General features: G+C 47.5%; 2 protein-coding genes across 3 annotated transcripts in view; both read right to left on the reverse strand.

The window, feature by feature from the left end:
* Positions 1–1,809, reverse strand: part of IFT38 (intraflagellar transport 38) — a 49,211-nt gene extending 47,402 nt beyond the window's left edge. Inside the window, exons 1-2 of the mRNA XM_087815688.1 lie at positions 1,666–1,809; positions 785–846 (exon numbers count right to left, since the gene is read on the reverse strand). Coding sequence (XP_087671814.1) covers positions 785–846; positions 1,666–1,724 — 121 coding nt within the window. The 5' untranslated portion in view covers positions 1,725–1,809. The remainder of the gene's footprint in view (positions 1–784; positions 847–1,665) is intronic.
* NAA60 (N-alpha-acetyltransferase 60, NatF catalytic subunit) lies at positions 1,771–24,547 on the reverse strand. 2 transcript variants are annotated; one of them, XM_016211360.2, is made up of 7 exons: positions 24,329–24,546; positions 20,476–20,574; positions 8,666–8,781; positions 7,125–7,254; positions 4,323–4,419; positions 3,275–3,509; positions 1,771–2,015 (listed from the first exon to the last, which is right to left on the reverse strand). In XM_016211360.2, exons 3-7 carry the CDS (start codon positions 8,773–8,775, stop codon positions 1,859–1,861), a joined length of 729 nt encoding a protein of 242 aa, XP_016066846.1. In that variant the 5' UTR covers positions 8,776–8,781; positions 20,476–20,574; positions 24,329–24,546; the 3' UTR covers positions 1,771–1,858. The 2 variants fall into 2 exon arrangements, with proteins under 2 accessions (XP_016066846.1, XP_016066847.1); XM_016211361.2 differs by lacking the exon at positions 20,476–20,574 and having other exon boundaries at positions 24,329–24,547.

A 24,547-nucleotide genomic window follows, 5' to 3' on the forward strand; every position in this document is an offset into this window, starting at 1 on the left:
GCTTTGGGGGATGGGGTGGAGGGGATGACGGAAGCAAGTGAAGTCCACATGCATGCTTCCTGGCACTGACACAGCCTCTCCTGTCTCTGCCCACAGAGGCTGAGGGACCACAAGGCACGCGACCACCCCCAGCCTCAAAGGCCAGGTCCTACTTGATCAAACACCACACTCAGTTTCTTCTTGTCTGCATCTGGTCAGGCCTTAGTACTGCATCTTGTGGAACTGGGGGGCTGGAGGGGAGAGCCCCGGGACACTCACCAGCACCTGTCCGCAGCCTGGCTTCCTGCACAGTTCAACTGAATGGCACATCCAGCATGTGATAGGTAGTTCTGCATTCTCTGAGGCAGCAGGACTGCCAGCAGAGGAGTGGGAAACCTTCCCATTACCTGATCACCATGTCAGGGAACTAAGCTCCAGAGCTCTGTCTTGGGTGAAAAGCCCCCACCACTCGCCAGCCCCTCTTGGGGAGGTAGGGGCTGTTCCCACTTCCCAGGCTTCTGAGGGATGGTTCTTTACAAGGGTTTGGCATTCCCTTTATTTCACCCCTTCATTGTTCTGAGGCTCCTGTGTCTTTAGGACCAAGTCTATCCATAACACTTGGGTTCCTCCCTCCCAGAAGTTAATTCTGGCTTTGGAAGAAAGAGCTGGAAGGAACGGGTAGTGCAGGGGAAGAGGCCAGTGAGGAGGTGCAGGGAAGGAAGCCCCCTCCTGCCCCCTTACTCCCAGGGCAGCAGAACTGACCACAATGAATACTGTGGCCAGCCTGTGGAGCTGGTGCACTCACATGGGGGGCCAGAGCAGGGCATGGGTAGAATTTTCCAGAGCAGGAAGGAGGGCTGGAAGAGCCTGCAGGAGAGAAGAGGGGAGCAGGGGTGAAGGCTTCTGCAGAAACACTACAGCCCACCCTATGTCTGGCCTAGGAACCTGCTGCAGGTCCTGGGTGCCCCTAAAGCATGAGCCCTTCTCTAGGCCCAGAGTCCCTTCTAGGGACATCTGGGCTCCCTTCTAGTCCCAGCAAAAATCAAGGCACTGGGCGTGCCAGCCCAGGTGGCCATGGAGCATGCTGAGTGCTTGGCTCAAGTCACCAATCTGCTCTAGGCTGTGTCCATAAACAAGTGGATAAACCCTAAGGTTTCCATGACCCTGTCCAGCTCTGATGTTCTCTCAGGTCTGAGACTGGCTCCCCATAGTACTCATGGTGTTCAGAAGTGGCCATGTCTGAACAGAGCCCTCATCTCTAAGGTGCCCACCTTAGGGAGCTTCACTGTGAGCTGCTGCTAAGCAGTATCTATGGAAGCATGCCTGAGATACAGCAGCTCCAGACACCCCTTGGAAGGGTAATAAGTGGCTATGGATGGAAGTGGGGAGGGGTGGAGAGGGAAGGGGCTTGATCTTTTGATACCTTTTCCATTTTTGAACCCAGTGAATGCATTAGTTTTATGAAAGTTGTTCAAGAAGTGAAAAGATAAAGTTCTGGCCAAGGGCTCAAGGACTCTCTGCTTTCCTCCTTCAAATTTCTGAGTTGGTCAGGAACTACCTCAGTGCACCAAGTGCTCATCTAGAGCCTTCTGTTTTTATTGTTGGAAGTGCCAGGCCCTCTACTTCGGGAGACCATCATCCCACTTAGTTCTACTCCCCTTTTCCCCACCACCTGTTCTGGCTTACCTGCTGGAGACCGGGCACACCCGCCCCAGGACGCTCTGCTCCAGAACCCATGAGCCCATGTAGCACCGGGCCTGCAGCTGGGGCAGGCAACGGGCTGGCTCCTCTGCAGAGCACAGCCGAGGTCAGATGGCCAGGAAGGTGGGCTCCGCAGGGCGCCGAGGGGTGGGACCTATTGGAGGCTGCCCGGCTGGCATCACATGGTCCGGCTGTATTCAATGCCACCCTTGGTGGAGATGCTCGACCATGGTAGGAAGCTGCAGAGCAGGCTGTGGGCCTGGCGGTAAATCCTGTGTGGGATGGAGCAGGGGCTCAGGTTTGCTAGAGCAGAGCCCAGGTGCTGGATGTAGTCCGTGGGACTCTGTTAAGGAAGACTCCAACTCGCCTTCCCTGCCCACACACCCCTGGAATGGCACTGTCAGCAGGGGCCTGAACAGCAACCTGCAGGACTGTGCAGACAGCACGCTATTCTCAAGGGAGGCCAAGAGTCCGCTTACCCTGTGCAGAGTGCTAGAAAACCTTTAAATGGAGGGGCATCCACTATGCAAGATAATAAAGGGCAGAACATGGGTACAAGAGGACCTTTCAGGTGAGGCCTCAGGCACATGGACACCCAGACTAAGGCTGACGGACAGGGACTGGGTGCTGCAGGGAGGGGTACAGCAGAAGAGCAAGTGTTCCTGGTCCTCCTCCTCCCCTCAGTCCTCAGAGGGGCAGGGCCTCATCCCTGTGACACAGAGGGGGTCAACAGTGATAAATCCTTAGACAACACAGAAACCCATCTTCACATGAGCATGGAGGCCTGTGAGCTTTGTGACACCTTTTTCTTTCCTGTTTATTTCCCTATGAAATGGATAAATCCTAGACTCATTTACTTAATTACAAACACACAGTATTTTCTGGGTCACACCCTATGACTATTAAGAAGTCTTCTAACCTCCCTCCTACCTGTCAAGGGCTAGAGAGAGTTAAAGGGAAGGGAGCAGGGAAGAAACACCATTGGGTCACATACCTCACACTCTGATAAGAAAGGTTTGAAGCTAATTGTTCAGAACAGCAAACAACTCTTTCACCTCACTTGTTTGCTTTCTCCTCTGCCAGCACACAGGCCCCACAAAGGCAGGGGCTTTGTCTATTTTGTTCACTGTTGTAGCCCCCACATACCAGGAACAGGAGGGTCCCCAGTTCAATTCCGGCCAAGGGCATGCATCTGGGATGATTTGTCCCCAGCCCCAGTCTGGGCACATGCAAGAGGCAACCCATCGATGTGTCTCTCTCACATCGATGTTTCTCTTTCTCTCTTCCTATTCCACTCTCTCTGAAAAGCAATGGAAAAAATATCCTCAGGTGAGGATTTAAAAAAAATAAAAATCCACCACTCATATCTGACTAAAGTCTAGGGAATACTGCGTGCCAGAGCACATCTGCTTTCCTAATATTTGCAATCAGACCAACATTTCCCAATACATGTAAACCAGATCTACCCACACTACCATCTCATGGGGAAAAAGCATCCTGTGAGCTGGGCCTCATGAACATCATCAGAAAGCAACCACAACTTCCGCTGGTGCTAGGAAGCCACGGTCCCTCAGCCCTGAGAAGAAAAGGATATAGGATGGTCCAGGGAGGGTGGCCACCATTGATGTAGAGGACATAGGTGAAGCCATCTTTGAGGACCCCACGAATGGAGTAGTAATAGGGGAGATAGTGGTGCTGCTTAAAGTCTCTGTTTTCGTAGAAGTTTATTGCTGTGTTGTTGGTGGTGAGGACGTGCAGGTAGATAGCTTTGCAATGATCTTGAGCAGTCGTGGATATGTGATCCTTTAAACTCTCAAGTAAAAGAGAACCTGTAGGCAAAGAGGCAACAGTCACACATGGCAGAGCAGGTGAGAAGGAAGCATGAGACAGACAAGGAAGTAACCTTTGCAGAGATATCTCTACAGATCTCTCTGCCATTGTATCAAAGACTTCCCATAACCGCCCACTGTCAAAGTCCCTAAAATCCCACAGCCAGACAGGCCCGTTAGCTGCAGACCACTGGGTGTCCAGGACGATGGATCCCAGCTGCACAGTTCCCTCCCAGGGGCTGGATCCACAGTGGAGATTCACTAACCTTTCAGACAACAAAAAATGTAAACGTAAGCCCTGGAAAATGTGGAATGGGCAGGCCTGGGTTACAATGAAGACTGCTGTGGCTGAGTGGGATGGGAAGTTGGAGACATACGGATGGCACAGCACCCCAGATGTGACAGGGATATGATACATGGCAGCTAGGACTAGTTCATCATTTATGTTTTCTACTCTTAATCAAGCATACCTTCTGACCAGACATGAGCTTGTGTGTGGTAGCAGGTGTGGTTAAGAGGTGCCCATTCTGTAATGAGGACCTTTGGGAGCTGTTAGTAATCTGATATCGTCAGATTTGGGAACGAGGCCATAGCAGAAAGACCTGGTAATTCATGGAAAGAGCATGGGCTGAACTGAAGGTCAATGGTAGGGGAGAGGTTGGGAGGAAAGATGGTCTGACCCAAGACAGAGGGAAGAGGGGTAGAAGAAGAGACAAAGGGACATTGATGAGAAGAAAATCATCAGGATTCGGGAAGTGACTTGATGTGGGTGGGGTCTATGTGCCAAGAATCATGATTTCAGCTGCCCCTTACCTATGCCGTGCTTTCTGAATTCCTTCACTACTCCCAGACTTAGAATGTATGCAACTTGAGTGTCAACAGAGAAGCTGGAGGCTAGAATATCTCCATCCTAAACAAAAAAAAAGGTCAGAAATAAAATCAGATTCAGTTGAGATACCTGGTCCCACTGCAGAACACATCTCAAGTGCTAACTCTCCCAGCCACAATACCTGGGAGGACACGGGGGCAGGAAGTGATAGAACAGAGGGTAATGGAAAGAAGAGGGTGTGGGCCTTTCTGCTGAAGTAACACTCACAGCTCTGGTCAGTGTTGCTCAGTGGTTAGAGCACTGGTTCACGCACCAAAAGGTAGTGGGTTCGATTCCTGGTCAAGGGCACATATTGGGTTACATGTTCAATCCCCAGCCTCGGTCAGGGCAAGTGTGGGAGGCAACCAATTGATGTCTCTCTCACATTGATATCTCTCCTTCTCCCTCTCTCCCCGCCTCCCTCCCTCCCTTCCACTCTCTCTAAAAATCAATGTAAAAAATATCTTTGAGTAAGGATTAAAAAAAAAAAAAGAACACTCATGAAGTCACTTCTCTTGGGAATGGGTGACAGACCATACAAGGAAGGACAGTGATGCCAGACAAGTGAAGCTATGATGGGCTATGATGGTAAAAAGGAAATGACTATGCTGTGTGGGCACTAAATGGTACTCATACCTGTCAACTGACACACCAAGAGACCAAACAGCCCAGACAAACACAAAGTTTTACAAGTTTAATTAGTGCTGGCTGGTGTGGCTCAGTTGGTTGGGTTTTGTCCCACATAAGGTTGCTGGTTTGATTCCTGGTCAGGGCACATGCCCAGATGCAGGCTCAATCCCCATTAGGAGGCGTGCAGGAGGCAGACTGATGTTTCTTTCTCTCCCTCTCCCTTCCTTTCTTTCTAAAAATCAATTTTAAAACAATCTTTAAAAAAAAGTTTAACTAAAAGATCCCCCCCCACCCCCAGGTGGTCTTACAGTACAGAGGGTGGGGGAGTTTGGGTGGCCCCTGTGCTGTCCACACCAGGCAGAGTGGCACGACACCCCCCACCAACCCATATATGTCTCTTGGTTCCAGAGATAAAATTCTGGACTGAGAGAGTTGTGAATTCAACCACCATGAGGTTCATCATGATGTTCTACTTTGTAAAGAAGGCTTGGTATCCCCCATGGAAAGAAAGCTTGGTGACTTGGCCTCTCTGATCCCCATCCACTGTTCACTGAGTTGCTCCCATGTGCCAGGCATGGGTTTGGCCTGTCCCTGTCCCTACTCCCCACTTTCCTGGCCTGAGCCCCAGATCCGGCACTCCATACCACAGTTGAGCTGGACATAGGCAAACTCAGTCTCAGGGAGGTGAGCATCTTCATCGCTCTTGTTACCTGAAGCCCATGGAACGTTCAGGGAGGTAAGGAAGGCACTTGGTTCCCCAGCTGATGTCTTCTAATAGCCCTTGTTTGCTTTCCCCAGTGTTGAATTCATTCGGCCTCTCAGTAGGGCCTGAGAAAGTGCCAGAGTGCAAAGGCTCCCTCTCCTGATACCCAGAGACTAGAAGGCTCCCGATCTTTGCCCTCAAGGGAAAACCCACACATTCAAAGGAACACAGAGATCTAGTCACCAGGCATGTGGGGCTGGACAGTTGCTGGGGGCACACAGAAGGGCTTCATAGAGTGAATTTTGGGGAACAAGTCAGGGAAGGGGAAGGTGGGACAGTCTGTTCTGAGAAAGGAAAGATCAAAAAGATACTGATGCTTGCTGAAAACACCAATGTTTCTTTTTTTGCTGTATCTTGGCACTGAGTAATGGAAGAAAAACAACTCAGAAGAAAGCTAGGATAGAAAAGTTACTTTTAAAATAAACCAACAATGCCCAGCTGATGTGGCTCAGTGGTTGAGCACTGACCCATGAACCAAAAGGTCACCAGTTCAACTCCTGGTCAGGGCACATGCATGGGTTGCGGGCCCAATCCCCAGTAGGGGGCGTGCAGGAGGCAGCAGATTGATATTTCTCTCTCATCAATGCTTCTATTTCTTTATCCCTCCCCCTTCCTCTCTAAAAATCAATGAAGACATATTTTAAAAAAATAAAAAATAAAATAAAGAAATAAAATAAACCAACTTTGCCAGAATCTAATTATAGGCAAATTAGGGTAGGCTTGAGTAAATCCAGTTTTAAAAGGGAGAGAGATCCTTTAGCCTCAAGCCAAACAGATAGAAGCAGTTGCCATTTATTGGTGGGTTTTCCCCTCCTTGGAGTAAATACCCAAGTGGTAACTGCTACTTAATTGCAACCACATGGAACAATGTGTTGGTGACCATAACCACATATTTTACATTTAGAGCAGGACTTGCTAACTTGGGGTCCAAAGATTCTCTGTGGTTCTTAGATAGGTCTTGGAGGGGTCTATGAAGTTGAATGGGGGGAAAAAGTCTTTATTTTTACTAACTTGTAACTGAAACTTAGTATTTCCTTCAACAAACCACAGCAGTATCAGCAGTTTCTGTGACCGCCACCAATACAAATCACAGTCCCTTACAACTCTGCAGATTCTCAGTGGACGGACCGTTTATGTCCCTCCCAACTTCAAAATGACAGTCATTAGAAAGAAGCCTGTGGTTAGGACTTGTTACTTAACACACATGACTGTATTATGTACACACAGAAAGAAACCATCTGGGTATGAGTCTCATACGCGGGAGGTCTGGGCTCCTACGAGAAAGGGCCATAAAGCAGGCAGCATGATTCTGTCCCAAGGCCCTGGCAGGCCCATCATCGCCGCACACACTTACCTCCTTGTGTATCTTGGTCCTACTTTTTATTTCAGCTACTATCATTCCTACAATGGTACCCCTGTAGGTTGCGGCAAGGGAAAAGAACTTCTTGTTGGAGGTGATGTCACGATACCATGAGTCTGGGTACCTGAGGAGAACAAACTCAGGTGAAATTGTCAAAGGCCAAGTCCAATTAACGTGCTTCACACAGTGGACCCACAGGGAACTCGAGGCTACTCTGTCCACTGCTCCAGGATTGATAAGGAGCCTGCCTACCACTTAGTCTCCACCAAAGTGTAGCATTCTCAGTGAATCAACCTCTTAAAGCAGCAATCTATCCAGACAGGATGGGGAATTTCTGATAGGAAAATGATTTTTACAAGATGTAGAAATGAGAGGGGGGGAAAAGCCTCCCATGACATTGTCTCCAGGAGAGCAGTGCCTGGAGGTGTAGCTGGAAGAGTTTAAACTCAAGACCCATGGAAGCCCAAGGGAAGCAGAGAAGGGAACATTTCATGCAAAGCCCTACAACACAATAATGAAAGACAATGACTCAGCCCCAGGTAAGGAGACTCGGTGAGGGGGACAGGACACTTGGAGCTTTATGGGTTTGTGGGTTTGTTTCTTAACTTGGGACATAACAAGTTAGCCCAGATGCCTTTCTTGAGACCAAGAGCTGGGAGAGGGTATCAGGCCCTCCACTGTGGAGACACAGTGGAGAGGTACTCTGCTCAGGTCTGCTCTGCAGAAGCCACTGACCACCCACCAGGAGGCTCTATGGGGCCTGGCATCACCCAAGCTCCTCTCCTGATTGCAGTGGGTAAAATCTGAGGTTAAGACTCATAGAAACATGATGTTTAGCAGGATCCTGTTTATTTTTAATTTTGAAAAGTTTGCATCTATTTTTCTCACAACAAAAGCTCTATGTGCATATTATAGAAAAATGGAGGAAGTACAGAAGAGTAAAACGAAACAAACTTGTAGCTACTAATAGTCTACCTACCCCAAATCACCAAAAACACTTTACTAGATGGTACATATTTTTATAGGCTTTTATCTTGTGCATGTTTTCAAATAAAAGTGGAACTGTGGTACATACAATTTTCTAGTCTGCCTTTTTCACTTAATATCTCATTAAAAAAACTCTCTTTATCAAATATATCTCAATGACACATTTTACTTTTCCTGGCTGAATATTGCATTTTTGCATGCATACAGCCTAATCTATGTCAGTCATTCCTTACTGTTAAGATACTTGTTTCTCAATGTTCTGATTTATAAACTGCACTGCACTGAACATCTTTGTAGGTAAAGTATCTCAGCAAAGCCCTTTTGGAGAACTCTTCACATAAGGAACACAGTGAAGTGGAAAGGATGTGATGGTCATCAGGGAGCAGGACCTGGGCTTCTCTGACAGGCAAGGTGACTCTGACTCGGTGACCATGGCACCTCCTGGTCATCCTCGCCTTTGCACAGCCTCCTAGCTTCAGAGGATCCATGGGCATTACCCCCACCCCTCCAATCTGCAGCTGTGGGGCAGAGGGTGCCACTTAACTTACTCGATGGGGAACCAGTCGCTACACAGATGCTTCACAGTGTCTATGTCATCGTGGCAGAGGAGGCGCAGGCTGACCTCACTGAGGGCACTGGATGGTACCACCTCTGTCATTCACACCTGCAGGGAGGGAAGCGGGGTCAGGAGGGCAGCGAACCTCCCCTAAACACACCCACCAGCCCACAGACCCCATCATGGCGCATTCACTTCCTTTTCCTCCTTCTAACCCGTGAGGCAGGAATGATGGAAAGACTAATGCCATCCCCAGGGATGGCGGTCCCCTCAGTAATTGCATGGAGCATTTCTGTCCCTCATAATAATCCCCTACAACAGGTGTCACAGTTGCTCTCACATTGCAGACAAGGAAACTAAGGCTTGGGAAGGGCTGGCAGGATGGGGACCAAGGATCCCCTCACTACTCACTCAGGACACTCCTGAGCCCCCAGAGAGCAGCCTGCCTCTGGTCAGTTTTCTCTCTCCTCTCTGTCCCTATGAGCTGTCCTCTGAGCACCACTCCTCCCTGGCCTGTGTCATTTCTCCTTTGCACAAAACATATGACTTCTCCCAACCTGGGCCAGCGGCCAATGATCTGCTGTATTTCCAGGAGAATTGGCACTTGCTGGGTGGGTCATTTCTCCTCCCTTATCCAGCAGATAAAGACTCACGGGCAAAAAAAAAGAGAGACTTGCAAGACATCAGAGGTTCAAATCAGGGATCAGGAGTTGCTGACAACTATTTTTAATCAGTAAACTACATTCAGTCCAGGTTGCTGATAGAGCAGCTGCCCTTGGTCCAGTTAAGATAAGGCAAGGTAGCAGGAAGACAGGCTAAATATTGGACTCTTACAAAGAGAATACATTCTTTTTTTTATGTTGAAAGCTGGAGATAAAAGACAAAGAATCATGCATTTACCACACTTTTTTAGGAAGAACTGTGAAGTTCATTCTTGAGGGCTGAGGAAAAATTCTTTCCTAGAATTTCTAGGAAATTCTAGAAGAATGACAAACAATAAAAGTAGAAATGATAGAATTGGAATGTCATCACTTTGGAACTGCTGATGAAAATAAAGAGACAAGCAAGAATCATCAAAGGCTTTTAACCACCCAGTGGAGGGTGTTGGGGAGCAGGTGTGAGGCATGAAGGCAAAGTACCTGTGCCCCCAGGACTTACTGCTCCCCAAGGAAAAGCCTTTCAACCTCAAGATCCCACAGTCACAATTCCTCTAGTGATGCAGCCCAGCTTCTCTGACTAGTGCCATGCATGCAAAATCCACAAAGCCCTCAGGTTCCCATCTAAAATGCTGGGCCTGAAGCCAGTAGTGCCTCCAGACCTAACTTCACAACTACAGATAATACCAGGCACACAGGCATGTACATTCAACAGCATCATGACATCCAACAAACACAGAATGGTGATATTCTACAAGATGAGTAACCTGTCTCTTCAAAAAGTCAATGTCATTAAAAAAACAAAAGCAGACTAAAAGAGAAAAGACGACCTATAACCAGATGTAATGTGTAAAACCTCTACTGGAAAAAATAAAAGTCAAAACAACATTTTGTGGAAATTTAATTATGAGCTAGATAGCAGATAAAATTGCTATTAACTGTCTCAGATGTGAAAGGGTGTGAATGGCTATATAGAAAGCCTTAGGAGATGTATAATGAAACACTCTGGAGTGAGCTATCATGAGGTTTAAAACTAACTTTTTTTTTTTTTTTAAATATATCTTTATTGACTTCAGAGAGAGGAAAGGAGAGGGGGAGAGAGAGATAGAAACATCAATGATGAGACAGTCATTGATCGGCTGCAGCCCGCAACCCGGGCATGTGCCCTGACCGGGAATCGAACCCTGATCGCCTGGATCCTAGGTCAACGCTCAACCGCTGAGCCACACCCGGCTGGGCTAAAACTAACTTTAAGTGGTTCCCCCCAAAAATCTCAGCTACTGAGGAAGCATATATGACAAAATGCTATTAACTGTTGAATCTAGGTGGCAGGTAAGATGTAATACAGGAACTTATTGTCCATGCATTCAATTTTTCTACTATGTATTTGAAATTTTTAACAATAAGGGGTTAGGGAGGCCCTGAAAGGGACTCCATAACTTGCCTAAACTTACTCTAGAAACCAGAGTTCTGCAAGAGGGCACCATGATTGTCCAGTTGATGCCCAAAGGTCAAAGGGACCAGATGTTCTGCTCTTACTGCTCAGCAAGCCCAAGTGAAGTGCCCTTGGCGATTCTTCAAGGTCACCTGCTCCCCTGACCCCGCTTGTACCTGGTTCTCACAGGACTTCAGGCATTCCCATGAGGGTCCCCAGGAAGGCTGTGTCCTAACCTGCCACCTACCAGTGGGTGAAATCTATCCTGAGACTTGACCACAGGGCCAGCAGGACAGCTGCTCAGCCTCGGTGCCCTGGACACAACCCCAGCATACTGTGCCCAGCAAGAATGGCTACTTTGAGGGCCAGCCATTGACTGGCAGCCCCCCAAGGACCAGGTGCTGCTGGGCGGTCAGGCTGAGGACAGGAGCCCCTTAGTTTGGACAGTGACAGGTCTGCTGCTATGCCACCTTCCCCTTCATACTACCAGTCAGCCTGGGACCATCTGGAGCGGGGCTTTAGAGGCCATGTATGCAGGGATGGAAATATCACTGTGACCTGGGTGACCCTGAGGCAGACATAAGGGGTTGGGCAGGGAGGAAGGAGGTGGGGGAAATACTGCAGGAGCTCTGTGGCTCTGGGGCTACCTTAGGTTCGGTCTTTCTAGAATACATAGGACTACAAGGGGTGGAGACTGAGCCACCCTGACATGTCCCCCTACTTAGCATGACTCAAGAGCTGAAATGAGAAAGGACCTGCTTTCTTCTCCTTTCTCTGTTTTTAGCCAGCACCTGGACACTGCCCACATGGTGTCTGCAAGGCAGGGACCCCTCCTATGACCCTGTTGGCAGCACTGGGTACGCTCACAAGGCCTGCATGCTGATGGGCACTGAGGGGTATGGAATGGAAACTCTTCAGAACAAGAAATGTGGGTGTTCCTGCCTGAGACCTGGTGGATCCCGACAGGTGTTAGGTCAGGAAGAAGCTGAGACACCTACCACCTGCACCTTAGAAAGGAGCAGTGTTCCTTCTCTAGCAGTAGGTGCCCTGCTAAAGAAGACTTAGAAGTGACAGAGCTGGTTTTTGGATGCACGATCTTTTTTTTTTTTTAAATCCTCTCCCACGGATATTTTTTCCATTGTTTTTCAGAGAAGAGTGGAAGGGAGAAAGAAAAATCGATGTGAGAGAGACATATCGATTGGTTGCCTCCCACACACACCCTGACCAGGGCCAGGGATTGAGCCTGCAACCAGGTACATGCCCTTGGCCGGAAATGAACCTGGAACCCTGCAGTCCGCACCACGACACTTTAACCATTGAACCAAACCAGCTAGGGCATGGATGCATGATCTTGATGGAACCTCTTGAGAGTTGGGCTGACCCAGACAAGTATCTCCAGGCAGGGAAGACAAAACAAAGGGACAAGGCCATCACAAAAGTTAATGTAAGAGACCTGCTGGGAAAGGGCAGACCACAGCTGCTGGGCTGTGCTTATGTGAGTTCTTAGTTCCAAACAAAAAACTAAACCAAAACACCAACCAAACAAGAAAATACCCCCAGACTTGGCAAATCTGAACTTCCCATGTCGCCTGTTTTTTTCTTTTCACTGGGATGCACCTTCAAAAACCAAGACACTGTCTGGCTCGATGTCTTGTAAATAGCTTGACTATCTGGTTTCTACACAGCAGGGTAACTCCAGTGCTCAGCTCCCATTTCCATGGCCACTCCTTCAGGCCCCCATCCCCAATGGCGCCCAGGACATTCTGGTGAGTGTGGCCTCAGGGACCTCATGCTGCCCAAGTGGCTAGATACCTCTTGGGAAATGGATTGGTTGACCAAAAATGGCAAGTCCTGAGTTTTTATGAGTCATCCCTGTCCAAAATATATCCTAATGGTCACTGGCTTATGAGGCGACTTCCCTCTGATCCTGGGAAAAGGGCTGTTGTGCTCCACATAACATGAATATACAGATTTAAGTAGTCCACCTGCCAAAAGCAGGATGGAGCCCAGCACATCACATTCCCCAGTAGGAAACACAGCTTCCGTGGAGATTTCTGCATGACCCCCTACTGCGCGGGCAACCCTCCCCCTACAAAGGGAAGAGATTCCACACACACACACAAATCCTCTAATAACTGAAGGTGTTGTTAATCTTTTTAGGTATGAGAATAGCATTGTGGTTATGTAGAAAATGTCCATATTCCTTAAGAGATGCACACTGGATATGTAGGGGTGAAATGACAGAATATTATGGAATTTAATTCAGTTGGAGCAAAAGTGGAAAAATGTTAGTAGCTATTGAACTGGACAATGGGTACGTCAAGTGGATGTTTGAAAATGTTCCTAATTAACATTAACCACCGGCCAACCAAACTTTTCCACATAGGCCGAATTTCAGATACGGACGGCAGATTTTCCAGTGGGTGGATTTAAATGCCTTTATCATCACTGAGAGCTTTGGGAAGCAGTGCCACAGCCTCTCCACACCTCTTCACTGGGACCAGTGAGCTCTCAGCAAGTCATGGCTGGCTCATTGTCAAGCACTCTGGACCCCAGATGGGTCAGGCACCCAGTTCAGAGTGTTATGGGGACAGGGAATACTGCTTGGGACCCATGTTAACCAATCCTCAAATTCCAATGAGGTCTCAGAGTGACAGTGTAGACACTCGCTGTGTAGTCCAAGGACGCAGGGCATTGTTTTAGGAGCCGTGCTTGAAGCTGCCCAAGATGCTAGGTATCAACCACAGGGCCACTTTAGGGCAATGTCCTTCCCTTCCCCTCAAGACCAAGAAAACTGGGAAAGGCAGAAAGTCCCTGTCAAAACTTAGAGCCTTTGGAACAAAGTCAACAACCCTACATCATCCCAGGCCTAGGCCAAGGTCTGTCCATCAATGCAGTCTTTCCAGAGAAGGCTCCTGAGACAAGGTTCTTTCTCTCCCTGTTGCAACCACCTCTAGCGAAAATCCTGGTAGACAAGCCCAAATACCTCACCACCTGCCTAATCCAAGAGGCCAAACAGTATGATCTATAAAAATTCTGCTCAACACCCTAGTGAGAACACAATCCCTGCTCTAAACTGAGCAAGAAAATGCAAATGGGTGTCCACTACGGGCTCACCAAAAAACAGCCCTCAAGTGGAAGCAACCTGAATGTCTATCAACAGATAACCGACTCATAAAATATGGTCTACCCACACAGTGGATATTTAGTACCTGACACCTGCTACAACATGGATGAATACTAAACACAAAATGCTGAGTGAGAAAAGCCAGTCACAAAAGGCCACATAACTTATGATTCTATTTATGTGAAACATCCAGAACAGTCAAATCCATAGGAACAGACGGTATATTAGTGGTCGCCTACAGCTGGGAGGGTTGGAGGGTGACAGCTAAGGTTGTGGGGTTTCTTTTGGAGTGGTGAGTGTTCTGAAATAAAATGTGCTGAAGCATGCACAGCTCTGTGAATACACTAAAACCAGTGAATGGTACACTATGAATGGGTGAACTGTATGACATGTGGATTATATCCTCATAAAGCTGTTAAAAAACAAACAAAAAACAGCCCTAATCCTGAAAGTGAGTGATTCTTTTATGAGCAAATGGACAAGAAAGATTCTTTTTGAAGGAAGTCATAGTAAATTCCAGAAAGAATCACAAGCTTTCCAGCCTGCAAGTCAAACTGCAGGGACTCATGCTGGTGCCCTGTGGTGGGGCTCCTTTAATGGGGCTGGCCCAGACCCTCCCTCCTGTGGGCTCACCACTGTGCCAGGCCTGCTAGGGTGGGGGTGGGGTGCTCTGGAGAAGACAAGACTAAAGATTAGGATGGCTGGCAGGAAGTACAGACTTACAGAGATAAGGAACACACACCAGCCCACCAAGGCCAACCTGGTAGCTTACTCTGGATTTGGGCCAATTTTTTTATTTCCTATTCAAAGAAAAAAAGAAATCTGTTGTTGGCTTGGAATATGTAAGAAGTGACCAAAGAAAAGTTAGCAAGTCTCAACTATGCACATGTGTGCTGTCCACGAGTTTTCATGGAGTAGCTGCTTACATGATTTTGAGAAAGGAAAGACGACTCTCAGATTTCCTCCAACTAGGAAATCAACGCAAACCACAAACCACAAACCACTGGATAAGTCTCAAACCAACTTTCAGCCCCAAAAAGTGACCTATGCCAGGAAACTTCCTATTGTCCTCTTCCCTGGAAAACCAGCTCCAGTGGTTCATCTGGGGCTTGATAGGTTGGAGCCAGCCCCAGAAACAGGGTGATTTGACTGCCTGTCCTCATCACCCTTGGCAGAGCTCCAAGTATCTCAATGGCTGTGCCCCACAGTTTTCTCAAACAACAGCAAATGTACTCTGAGCTCCTCCTACAAAAAGGAGCTGCAGGACAGGATTCTGTTAGCTCACTCTCACCAGTCCCTCCACCAGAGCTGGCAGGGCACGTGCAGGCAACTGGCAAAACCAGCAGGCAGAGCCAGGGACTAGATGGCCACAGGTAGACCTGGGGAACCTGAAGAGCTGGAACTGCTGTCCAGTCAGTAAGTTCTAAAATGTAAGGTCTTGACCTTTATGGTTGCCTGTGGCAGAAGACTGACTAAAGAGGCTGGGGGTGGGGCACTTCCTGAGGGGATGGAACTGTTCTATATCTTGATGGAAGTGGTTACACACACAAACATAGACGCACACGTGTTAAAGAAAACTCATTGGGTACACTTTCTTGTATGTATGTTAAACTTCAATCAAGTTGATTCTAAAAGATTAAAGAAACACTCTACACTGAGGTTTGATAGCAAACGGAGAGATCTACAATAAATGAGCATCACTTATGCCCTAAGATTTATAAAATTTTCCCCTAGTATCCTTGGGACAAGGCTCTTGTTCCCTGTTCAATTTCAAGAAAAACACTGGGCTCCAAGATACACAGCTATTTGTGGATTCTCACATGCCTATTAAAAGTACTTCTATGTTTTTAAAGGCCAGTTTTTTAGATGCTGTGATTTAAAAATAGAAACATGTTACATTTAACTAAGGGAGAAAGCAAGGTATTACAGTGCCTCATCTCTCCCAGACCAACTGATGGGGTGGAGAAGGGGGCAGGAAGGCAGGGGAGGAGAATAACACCCTGGTGCCAGTGAAAGGAAGAAATGGGGCCAGAGAAGGCAAGTTTAGAGATGGTGGTGGTGCTGTGGCAAGCGGCTAACCGCTGGAGGAGCAAGTCAGGGAACCCTTATGTGGCACCACTAGGTACCCCACTTGTCCATCCAGAACCTTCCACCAAGTACAGATCTCTTATTTCTACAGGCAAGGATTCTGAGATTTGCTAGACAACAGGTGACAGTGGGTGAAGCCAGAGCAGAGGCCCAATATTAGGCCCTCTGTTCCATTCTGAGCCCTGGGAGGCAGATGCGACAGGCACTGAAGCCACAGGTGCATAGGCCATCTCTTGGTACACATTTTCCTACAAAGACGTTGACATGTCTGTATTACAACAGGAAGGATATACTGTACAGGAGAACTCTAAGTTCACTTGAGTTTTCTTTTTTAAATGATTTTAGAGAGAGAGGAAGGGAAAAAGGGAGAAACATCCATTTGTTGTTCCACTTATTTATGCATTCATTGGTTTATTCTTCTTTTCTTTTTTTTTTCCTTTTTTTAATATATCTTTATTGATTTCAGAGAGAGGAAGGAAGAGGGAGAGAGAGAGACAGAAACATAATGATGAAAGAGTCACTGATCAGCTGCCTCCTGCACGCCCCCACTGGGGAACGGGCCCACAACCCCAGCATGTGCCCTGACCAGGAATTGAACAGAGATCTCCTGGGTCATCATGCGCAACTGCTGAGCCACGTCTGGCAGGGCTATTCTTCTTTTTCTAAAAATTATTTTAATCCTCACCCGATAACGTTTTCTTAATTGGTATTTAGAGAGAGAGGAAGGGGAATATCAATATGAAAGAGAAACATCTATCAGTTGCCTTCCTACACACCCCAACCCCTAGGTATGTGCCCTGAACTGGGACTTGAAACCACAACCTTTTGGCATACGGGATGATGCTCCCACCAACTGACCCACCAGCCAGGGCTTATTGGTTTACTCTTGTATGTTCCCTGACCAGGGATAGAACCTTAGCGAATCTAGACGACGCTCTTAACCAACTGAGCTACCCAGCCAGGGCCACTTGAGTTTTAAATTGAAAATATGAAGTTGCGAAGGTCAGGCTTATAGTGAGAATCTTCCCAGGTTTCCTGAGTCTGCATCATGTCCTTGGCCTTTAGGGGATGGATGAGTGGAGCAATTCAAGGAGGGGCAGAAACTAGATTCTCCAAGACCCAAATGAAGGGCCTGCTGAAGTCATCCTTTTTCCTTCCCCAAACCTCATCCTCCTGAGGCTGTCTACAAGCCTTATCTTCCTTCTGTGCTGACATGACCTTAGTCCCTGAACCCAAGGTCACCTTTTCCTAAGGGGTGGTGTCTGGATATTTGGGCATCCCCTCACCCACAGTACTTCCAGAGTGTCCCTCTGTGTTTGGCCAGAGGGAAAGTAAAGGAATGGCTGCCAAGATGTCTCCAATGTCGACAGGAGCATTTTCCATTTCCTGCCAAGTGCTGAGGATTCAGAATTTGGGGGGCTCAGAATAGAGTTGTTCCAGGTTCTGGAGGGGTTTCATGGCATTTTCATGATACCCACAGGGCCCTCTACTTCCACCCCAAGTAATAAAGCCAGAAACAACCCTATTTGCTGAAGACCCTTCCTCTTTGTTGACTGTGTCCTGACACCCAGGTCCACAGGGCCTCTCCCTTGTGCAAAAGCAATGCTTCTGGGTCCTAGACAGGCAATGCTTAACTTTTTAAAACCACCCTTTCCTCTTAATGGCTTAAGAAGTGTTCTGGACCCTATCCTTGACCTCAGCAGACTTAAAGTATTCAGGCCAGCCATGACCACACTGCACCTTCCATCACCCCTAGAACCTTCCCTTCCTTCCCTTCTTTCACTTCCATTGGTTCCAAAGCGTTCTTCCTCCTTGCCAAGACTAGACCAACCTCCACTTATGCTCTGGATGCTGTGCCCTCCATGTGCCCCCAGACCCTGCAGGGATGCTGAAGTCACAATGACCCGTGGTCAAATCCAAGCTCTGACATCCACTGAGACATCATTGTCCTGCTACATGCTTCAGCTCTTATCTGTCTCTGGGAAGACAAATGAGATGGCCACTTACAACAGGAGTGGCCACTCTACTCCCTGGCCCAGCTCCATGTCTCCTCCCCCTCTGGCTCAAGCACCTCCTTTCTCCCACATTTTCAACCTTCTCTTTTGCACAAACTCCCCTCCAAAGGGCTGTAAACATACCATGTATACCTTCTTTTGAACAAGTCTCCTGCCACCTTCTTTCCCTTCAATGTAACCACCTACACCACATTGCTGCCACCTTCTTGCATTTTTCCTGCCCCTTCTGCTCCAGCACACCAGTGATGACAAACCAACAGCTTCCCCTCTGAAATCCAGCAGCCCTCCTTTGGGAATTGCCTCCCCTGACTCTACAGCTCACACTCAGTTGACCTGTCTCAAGTCCCCGACTCCCTTCACCCTATGACAAAACACCACCCTAGTCCTTCCCCGGCACTCCAGGCTTCTTCGCAAGTAAGCACAAAGGAAGATTAGCACACTTTCATGGCACAAGTATTAAAAACCACCAGGCCCTCGGGAATGTGAAATTCAGCAAAGGCCAGGTTTATTGGCTTGGAAAATCCAACAATAAACTCCAAGCTCTTGTGTTTAGGATAAACACAAGAAAAGGAAAGGAGAAAAGGAGAAAAGGAAAGGAGAAAAAGAAAAATAAACCAGTGATGGGCACAGGACACTGCCTTGCTCATCAGTAAAATGGGTCAAGGGCTAAAAAGAGAGACTGAGGGGAAACAGTGAGCACTCTTCATAGCTGGTCTGCTCAAAGGAGCAGCTGTCGGTGGGGGCGCCGAGCCATCTCCAAGGAAGCCTGGGCTCCTTCCAAAACTTCAGTGTAGGAGGAACGTGATTAATTTACAGGGTGACAGGAACAAACACCCAGCACTCTAGTCCCAAACAGCCGCCCTCTTAAAACCCAAGCCATCGTGCTCAGAGGGGAGCCCGTATATTCGTGACATACAATTTAAGACACATCTCTTCAAGCATGAATTGATGATACGGGAGAATTCCATTTGCATGAAATTCTGAAACTGGCTAAGTGAACTGATGGTGACAGAAATCAGAAAGTGGTTAAGGGGTCCTGCTCTAGGTACTGTGGTTGCAGCAATAAACATAGTCTGAAACCTCTGATTAAATGGGGGAGGGGAGTATATGGGGGACCAAGGTGTGCTTTCCTGCACCATTACCAAAATACTTACAGAAACCACTTCTTTTGCTCAAGGAATTCCATGGTAAACAGCACATTAGTAAACACAAAAAATGCTGTAAACCAGGCTGTGCAGAGAGAGGTTAATACAATTGTGTGGAAGGGATGTTCTCCCCACTGAGCCACAAGGAAAAAGGCAGGCAGGGGATTGATCCCCTTGCATTTTCCCCAAATTGTACCTAAGACCCAAGCAGTGCTATTAAAAAGAAGAAAAATGTCAATGTTGCAACATTATCTTTTTTTAAAAATGTGGTAAAATACATATAAATTTTATCATTTTAACCATTTTTAAGTGTACAGGTCAGCGGCATGCACATTATTGTGCAACCACCCCCAATGAGGGTCACCAGTGACCATCATCTCCAGAACTTTTTCATCTTCCCAAACTGAACTCTAACTCCCTGCTCCAGCCTCCAGCAACCACCATTCCACTTTCTACAAATGACACTAGCAACTTTTTATGCTTCGTGGCTCCTCTTTATTCAAAATGTCAACTTGGAAGGTAGCCTTCAATTTCACTTAACCAGAGACTTCCATCAAAGTCTCCCAGAGACGTGGCTCCAACCAATGTGACTTATTCAACTTCCCAGGACAGGAGGTTGCCAGACCTGAGCATCATTTCAGCATGACAGGAGCCTCCATGCAGTTCAGGGCATTATACATTTTGGAGCTGTGCTCTTCAGCTTTTTATTGTGTCCAAGATGAGATAGATCTTATTTTGCTTAAAATTTTTTATTTCACCATTTTGCTCTTTTACTTCATGTCCACAGTAAAATTGCCCAGTGCGAATGGCAGGTTCTCGGGCCACTGAGCACGTGTGCCACTTGCAAACCCCCAATACTCCTTCAGAAGGCATTTGGGCTAGTCTTGGTCATGGCAATCTGAGAGAATCCTCTCGTTGTTCTAAGGATGTACACCAAAGCAGCTGACAAGTTTCTACAGGAAGGAGGACTGTATTGTGGTGCGGCACCCAAGGAATATTTGCCTTTTGTGGCCCTATTAGATGTTAGTATCAGGACTGAAGGAGGACAGCTGAGGTTCAGAGAGAGACAGGGAAAACGAGGAAGAACAGAGGAAAAACAGGATCGAGGAGGGTGCAACTGAGGGCCAGAAACATGAAGCCAAGACCAGAGAGACCCCATGGTCCCCCTGCCTGAAAGCCCGAAAGAGTCATCTTCCTGGAATAGAAAATGAGGGCGCAGATGAGCCTGAGCTGCCAGCTTACATGGTCACATGGAAAGATGCAGCCAGAGCTCAAAGCAGGAGACAAGTGGGGCATACGCCGGATGGGCCATAAGGATGGCCTGGTCAAGAAGTACCTTTGCTTGGTGGCTTTTTAAGTTGGGATCTTGATAGGAAGCCATCTGACGGCATGTCCAGAATATAACTCCCAGTTCTGATGAAGTGAGCCAGCTGGTCTGGTTTAAACACAAAACAATTCAAATAATAACATCAAAACCACCTGTAACGACTACATTTTTGGGGAGTGGGAATCAAAGGGTAGTAAAATACCCAAGACTGGACCCTGCCTGGGGCTCAAAACCAAGAGCAAATTGGTTCTTCCAGAGAATTTCAATAGCTACAAACTACTCTAACACTGCTTGGGGGAGCAGTGGGTGAAATGGACAAGCAGCTACTTCAGTTTGAAAGGAAAAACTACAGCAACAGGGGAATCGGGTTTCAGAAACCCTGTCTGTCCCCTGGCTGCTGCCCCTCCAGCAAACCAGCCCTCTCCGCCTTTCTTCACTTTTCCATCTCATTCTGCTGGGTTTTGTTATGATTTTTAATCTCTGCTTCCCTGGGTTTGCATTTAGGATCCTTCCAAGTTAAACAGAAGTTAAATATAAAAAATGGGTCAAATTTGGTATAAATTAACACATGATCGTGAGGTAAACTTTTACACCAAAAATGGTTTTTGAAAAGTAATTCAACTTGTCAGCATTTGCCTCTGGAGTTATGGCTGATGTCTGTGTTCTATGCCACTTCTGTTTTTCTTACCATGAGCTTGAGTTGTTTTTATTAAAGACTGTCAGGTGATGTGTAAAAATTATGAAGACATTTCTATATTAAAATAATCTCATGGGCTGTTTTTAATTGGTAATAACTTGGAAATTTTACACTGTCTCTTCAAATTATAAGGGGAACAATTATTCATTTTGCCCCCAAATAGACTCTCTTAGTGCCAACTTTTAAACCCCATACCATTGTAACATGGCATTTTGTGCACTGATGCCAGAAATAAATAGATTCAAAGCTTCAATGAAGCAAAGAGAAAGTGGCTGTGGGTAAGATCGCCAAACAGACTTGTAAAAATATTTTAAGTGGTTCCTGTGTAATCATTTAAAAGCCATTTTAGCCAGCTGGTGTTCCTCAGTGATTGAGCTCAGCCCATGTACCAGTAGGTCACCAGTTCAATTCCCAGTCAGGGTACATGCCCTGGTTGCAGGCTCAATCCACAGTAGGGAGGAGGGCAGGAGGCAGCTAATGTTGATGTTTCTCTCACAGATGTTTCTATCTCTCCTCCCTTCCTCTAAAATCAGTAAAAACTTTTTTTTTTAAAGGCAGTAGTTTTTTAGTGGCTACATAAATTCCAATTTAAAAAATATATTTGTAAGTTTTAAGACAACCACTTTAAAAAAGATTAAAAAAGAACATTCCCCTTTTCTGAGGGAAGAGAATGCTTTTTTAAATCTTTTTGTTTTACTATGAACACATGTTTCTTGTTTCCTACAAGGAAATCAGTATTTTAAATAAAGAGGGCTTATCTGGTAAGGGGCTTGAGGTGTCTTTTGGGGTGGTGGTTGTACAAGTAAGTTCATCAAGCAGTGTACTTTTCTGTATATATCTTTTTTTTAAAATTGATTTTAGAGAGGGAGAGCAAGGAGGAAGGGGAGTGAGAAGGGGGAGGGGGGAGGAAGAGATAAACATTGCTGTTCCCTTATTTATGCATTCATTGGTTGATTATTTTATGTGCCCTCGCACCCTTGGCAACCTTGGCATATCCAGATGATGCTCCAACCAACTGAGCTAACCGGCCAGGGCTTGTATGTATATCTCAATGAAAAGGTTAAAAATGGGAGGCCAGAGAAGAAGTGAAGCAATTTGAAACTAAGTATAAAGAGCAGCAAGACTTTCTGGATAGTTTACAACTAGAGTCAAGAGTCATGTCCTAAAAGAAACAAGTCTGAAAGAGGTATCCAGCATCACTCCCATGAACTAGGGAAATGACGGAAATATTGTTGCATTAACATATTCCAGGTAAGAATTATTTCCAGTACCTAAGGGACAATTATCCACAGACTATAAAATAAAATTGCTTTCTTCTGTTACTTTCAAGGTGGGTTCTTGGAGATAAGACGTAGAGATAGAGGAGCAACCATTTAAGGGAAGACAATGCCTGATAGGCAGTCAGCTTTCTACTCAGGTAGAAACAAAGTGAGACCTCTGGGCTATTTCAGCAGACACTGAACTGAGGGCTCTGAGGAGTCTTCTCTACATTGTGTGCCCTCTGGCTGCTGCAAACTGCTGCAATGTAAGCATGCCATGTCCACCTGGTCTAAACACACCTCTGGCTGCGAGACACCAAGCTGTTGCTAACAGGTACACTGAGGCTCGAAGATGGGATGGCGCAGGACAGCATCACCCTTCTCAGTTCAGGCATATCTTTTATCTCTCAAATCTACCATCCAGGAATTTTCTTCCATCCAGGGCAGAGCATGCTGTTGCTTAGCAACTTCAACAAGACATATCCCAAATCTGGAAAAGGTGTGGCTAAAATAAACACAGTGACAAAATCACTGCAAGTTACAACTGGGAGAGGCTAAAGATAGAAAACACACAGATCTTTTTAAAAAGTGTCCATATCTTTTATTCTCACCTGTTAACACCATGCTCTGACTTTGTTTCTTACAGGTTTTAACTCTCTTCATAGAAGCCCAGAGAAAGAATATGAATTTATTTGTTTTTGCTTTTAGTCCCTTCCAACTCAGTGATGCTCAAGACTCCTGTTCTTCCCTGGTATTATTGGCCAAAGAACTCCTATCATTTATCTCTACATCACAAAGTGCTAAAAGTGCTAGGAGGACTGTGGTATTTCTGTAGATGACCTGGAACAACTACCCCGGCTCAGTCAATTAAACATTAACTAGGAGTTTTCTGTCTTTAGTTTTCTGGTAAAATATCGGCAACCCGCAATGTTCTCTCCAGTTCTGACACTCCCATGAACAACCATTCCAGGTACCATAGAGAACTACAGTAAAGGTCTGTTATCCTTTCCTTCAGGACAAATGAATATTAAATCGTATGGCTCAAGGACTTGGCACAGTGAAAATAGATCAATGAAGCAGCCAATGTCCACGTTTACTGCAAATTAACTCCTTGCCTCATCTCAGGTCCTGGGCCCCGTCACCTGCTGGGCAGGCACACACATATTCGTTGTGAGCGGTCCAGAGAAGGCCCAGAGCCTCCCTCAAAATTTTCCCAGGGGGACAAACCACAGAAGCCACAAATCCCCTCTATTCCTTAGGAAGTGCCCGATTCGGCGCAGGAGGTCAGAGTACGGTCTGCATGTAAAGTACGAGAAACAGACACTGATTTCGTCTTAGTAGAAAAAGGTACAGCTAAGGGACTAAGACGCGGAGACGACCAAGACAGAGCCCCAGGCTTTCAGAATTCACAGGAGGGCAAACACGTCGGCAAAATAACTACAAATCGTGCAACAAGTACCAAAACCAAGCGAGGAGGCGGCGAATCGTTCAACTGTGAAAGGCCAGGCACTTCGTCTCGAGCGAGACTCAGGAGCAGGCTACACTGGTTCCAAGTTCCCCCAATAACCCGTCCTGGGGCACGGCAACCCGGCGCCCTAGGCTGAAGGGCCGGCTCCCATCTAGCGCTGGGAACCGCGCCCCTCCGCACACCTGCGGTCTGGGGCGCTGCCCCTCCTCACCCCGCGACCGCCTCCTCACCCCTGCCCGGCCCCACCTCCGTGGGGGCCCCGAAACCCCGCGGAGATGTGGGCACGGACCGCAGTGAGCCGCACCTCGGCCTCCCTCCGCCAGGGGCCCCTGCGCCCCCGCCCGCCGCAACCCGAGCTGCTCCTCCTCCTCACTCAAGACCCCCGCCCCGAGCCCGGCCCAGCGCCTCTACCACAAGCCCGAGCCTGGGGGACCTCACCTTGGGCGGGGAGCCGGCGGCAGCAGACGGCGCCGTGGGGCTCAGCGCATCCTGGGGTCACAGGGAGCCGGAAGTCGGTCCGCGCGGAGCCCGCAACGAGTTATGTAACCGGCTGGGGCAGCAGCCGGGACCGAGGCAGCGGCCCGCGGCACTTCCGCCTCCCGAGCTGGGCCGGCGGCGCAGGCCGGAAGCCCATTGGCCACCGGCGTTCACGTAGGA

Source organism: Miniopterus natalensis, chromosome 3 (genome assembly GCF_054644295.1).
Source record: "Miniopterus natalensis isolate mMinNat1 chromosome 3, mMinNat1.hap1, whole genome shotgun sequence".
Lineage (NCBI taxonomy): Eukaryota > Metazoa > Chordata > Mammalia > Chiroptera > Miniopteridae > Miniopterus > Miniopterus natalensis.

What these genes read in the sequence shown, in the direction of transcription:
- NAA60 (XM_016211361.2), bottom strand. Translation starts at nt 8,775, where the DNA reads ATGACAGAGGTGGTACCATCCAGTGCCCTCAGTGAGGTCAGCCTGCGC. An exon ending in GGACCAAGATACACAAGGAG is followed by an intron (nt 4,420 to 7,124) that starts GTAAGTGTGTGC and finishes TTTTTTGTTTAG; the next exon opens with GATGGAGATATTCTAGCCTC. An exon ending in ATTCAGAAAGCACGGCATAG is followed by an intron (nt 3,510 to 4,322) that starts GTAAGGGGCAGC and finishes CTTTGCCTACAG; the next exon opens with GTTCTCTTTTACTTGAGAGT.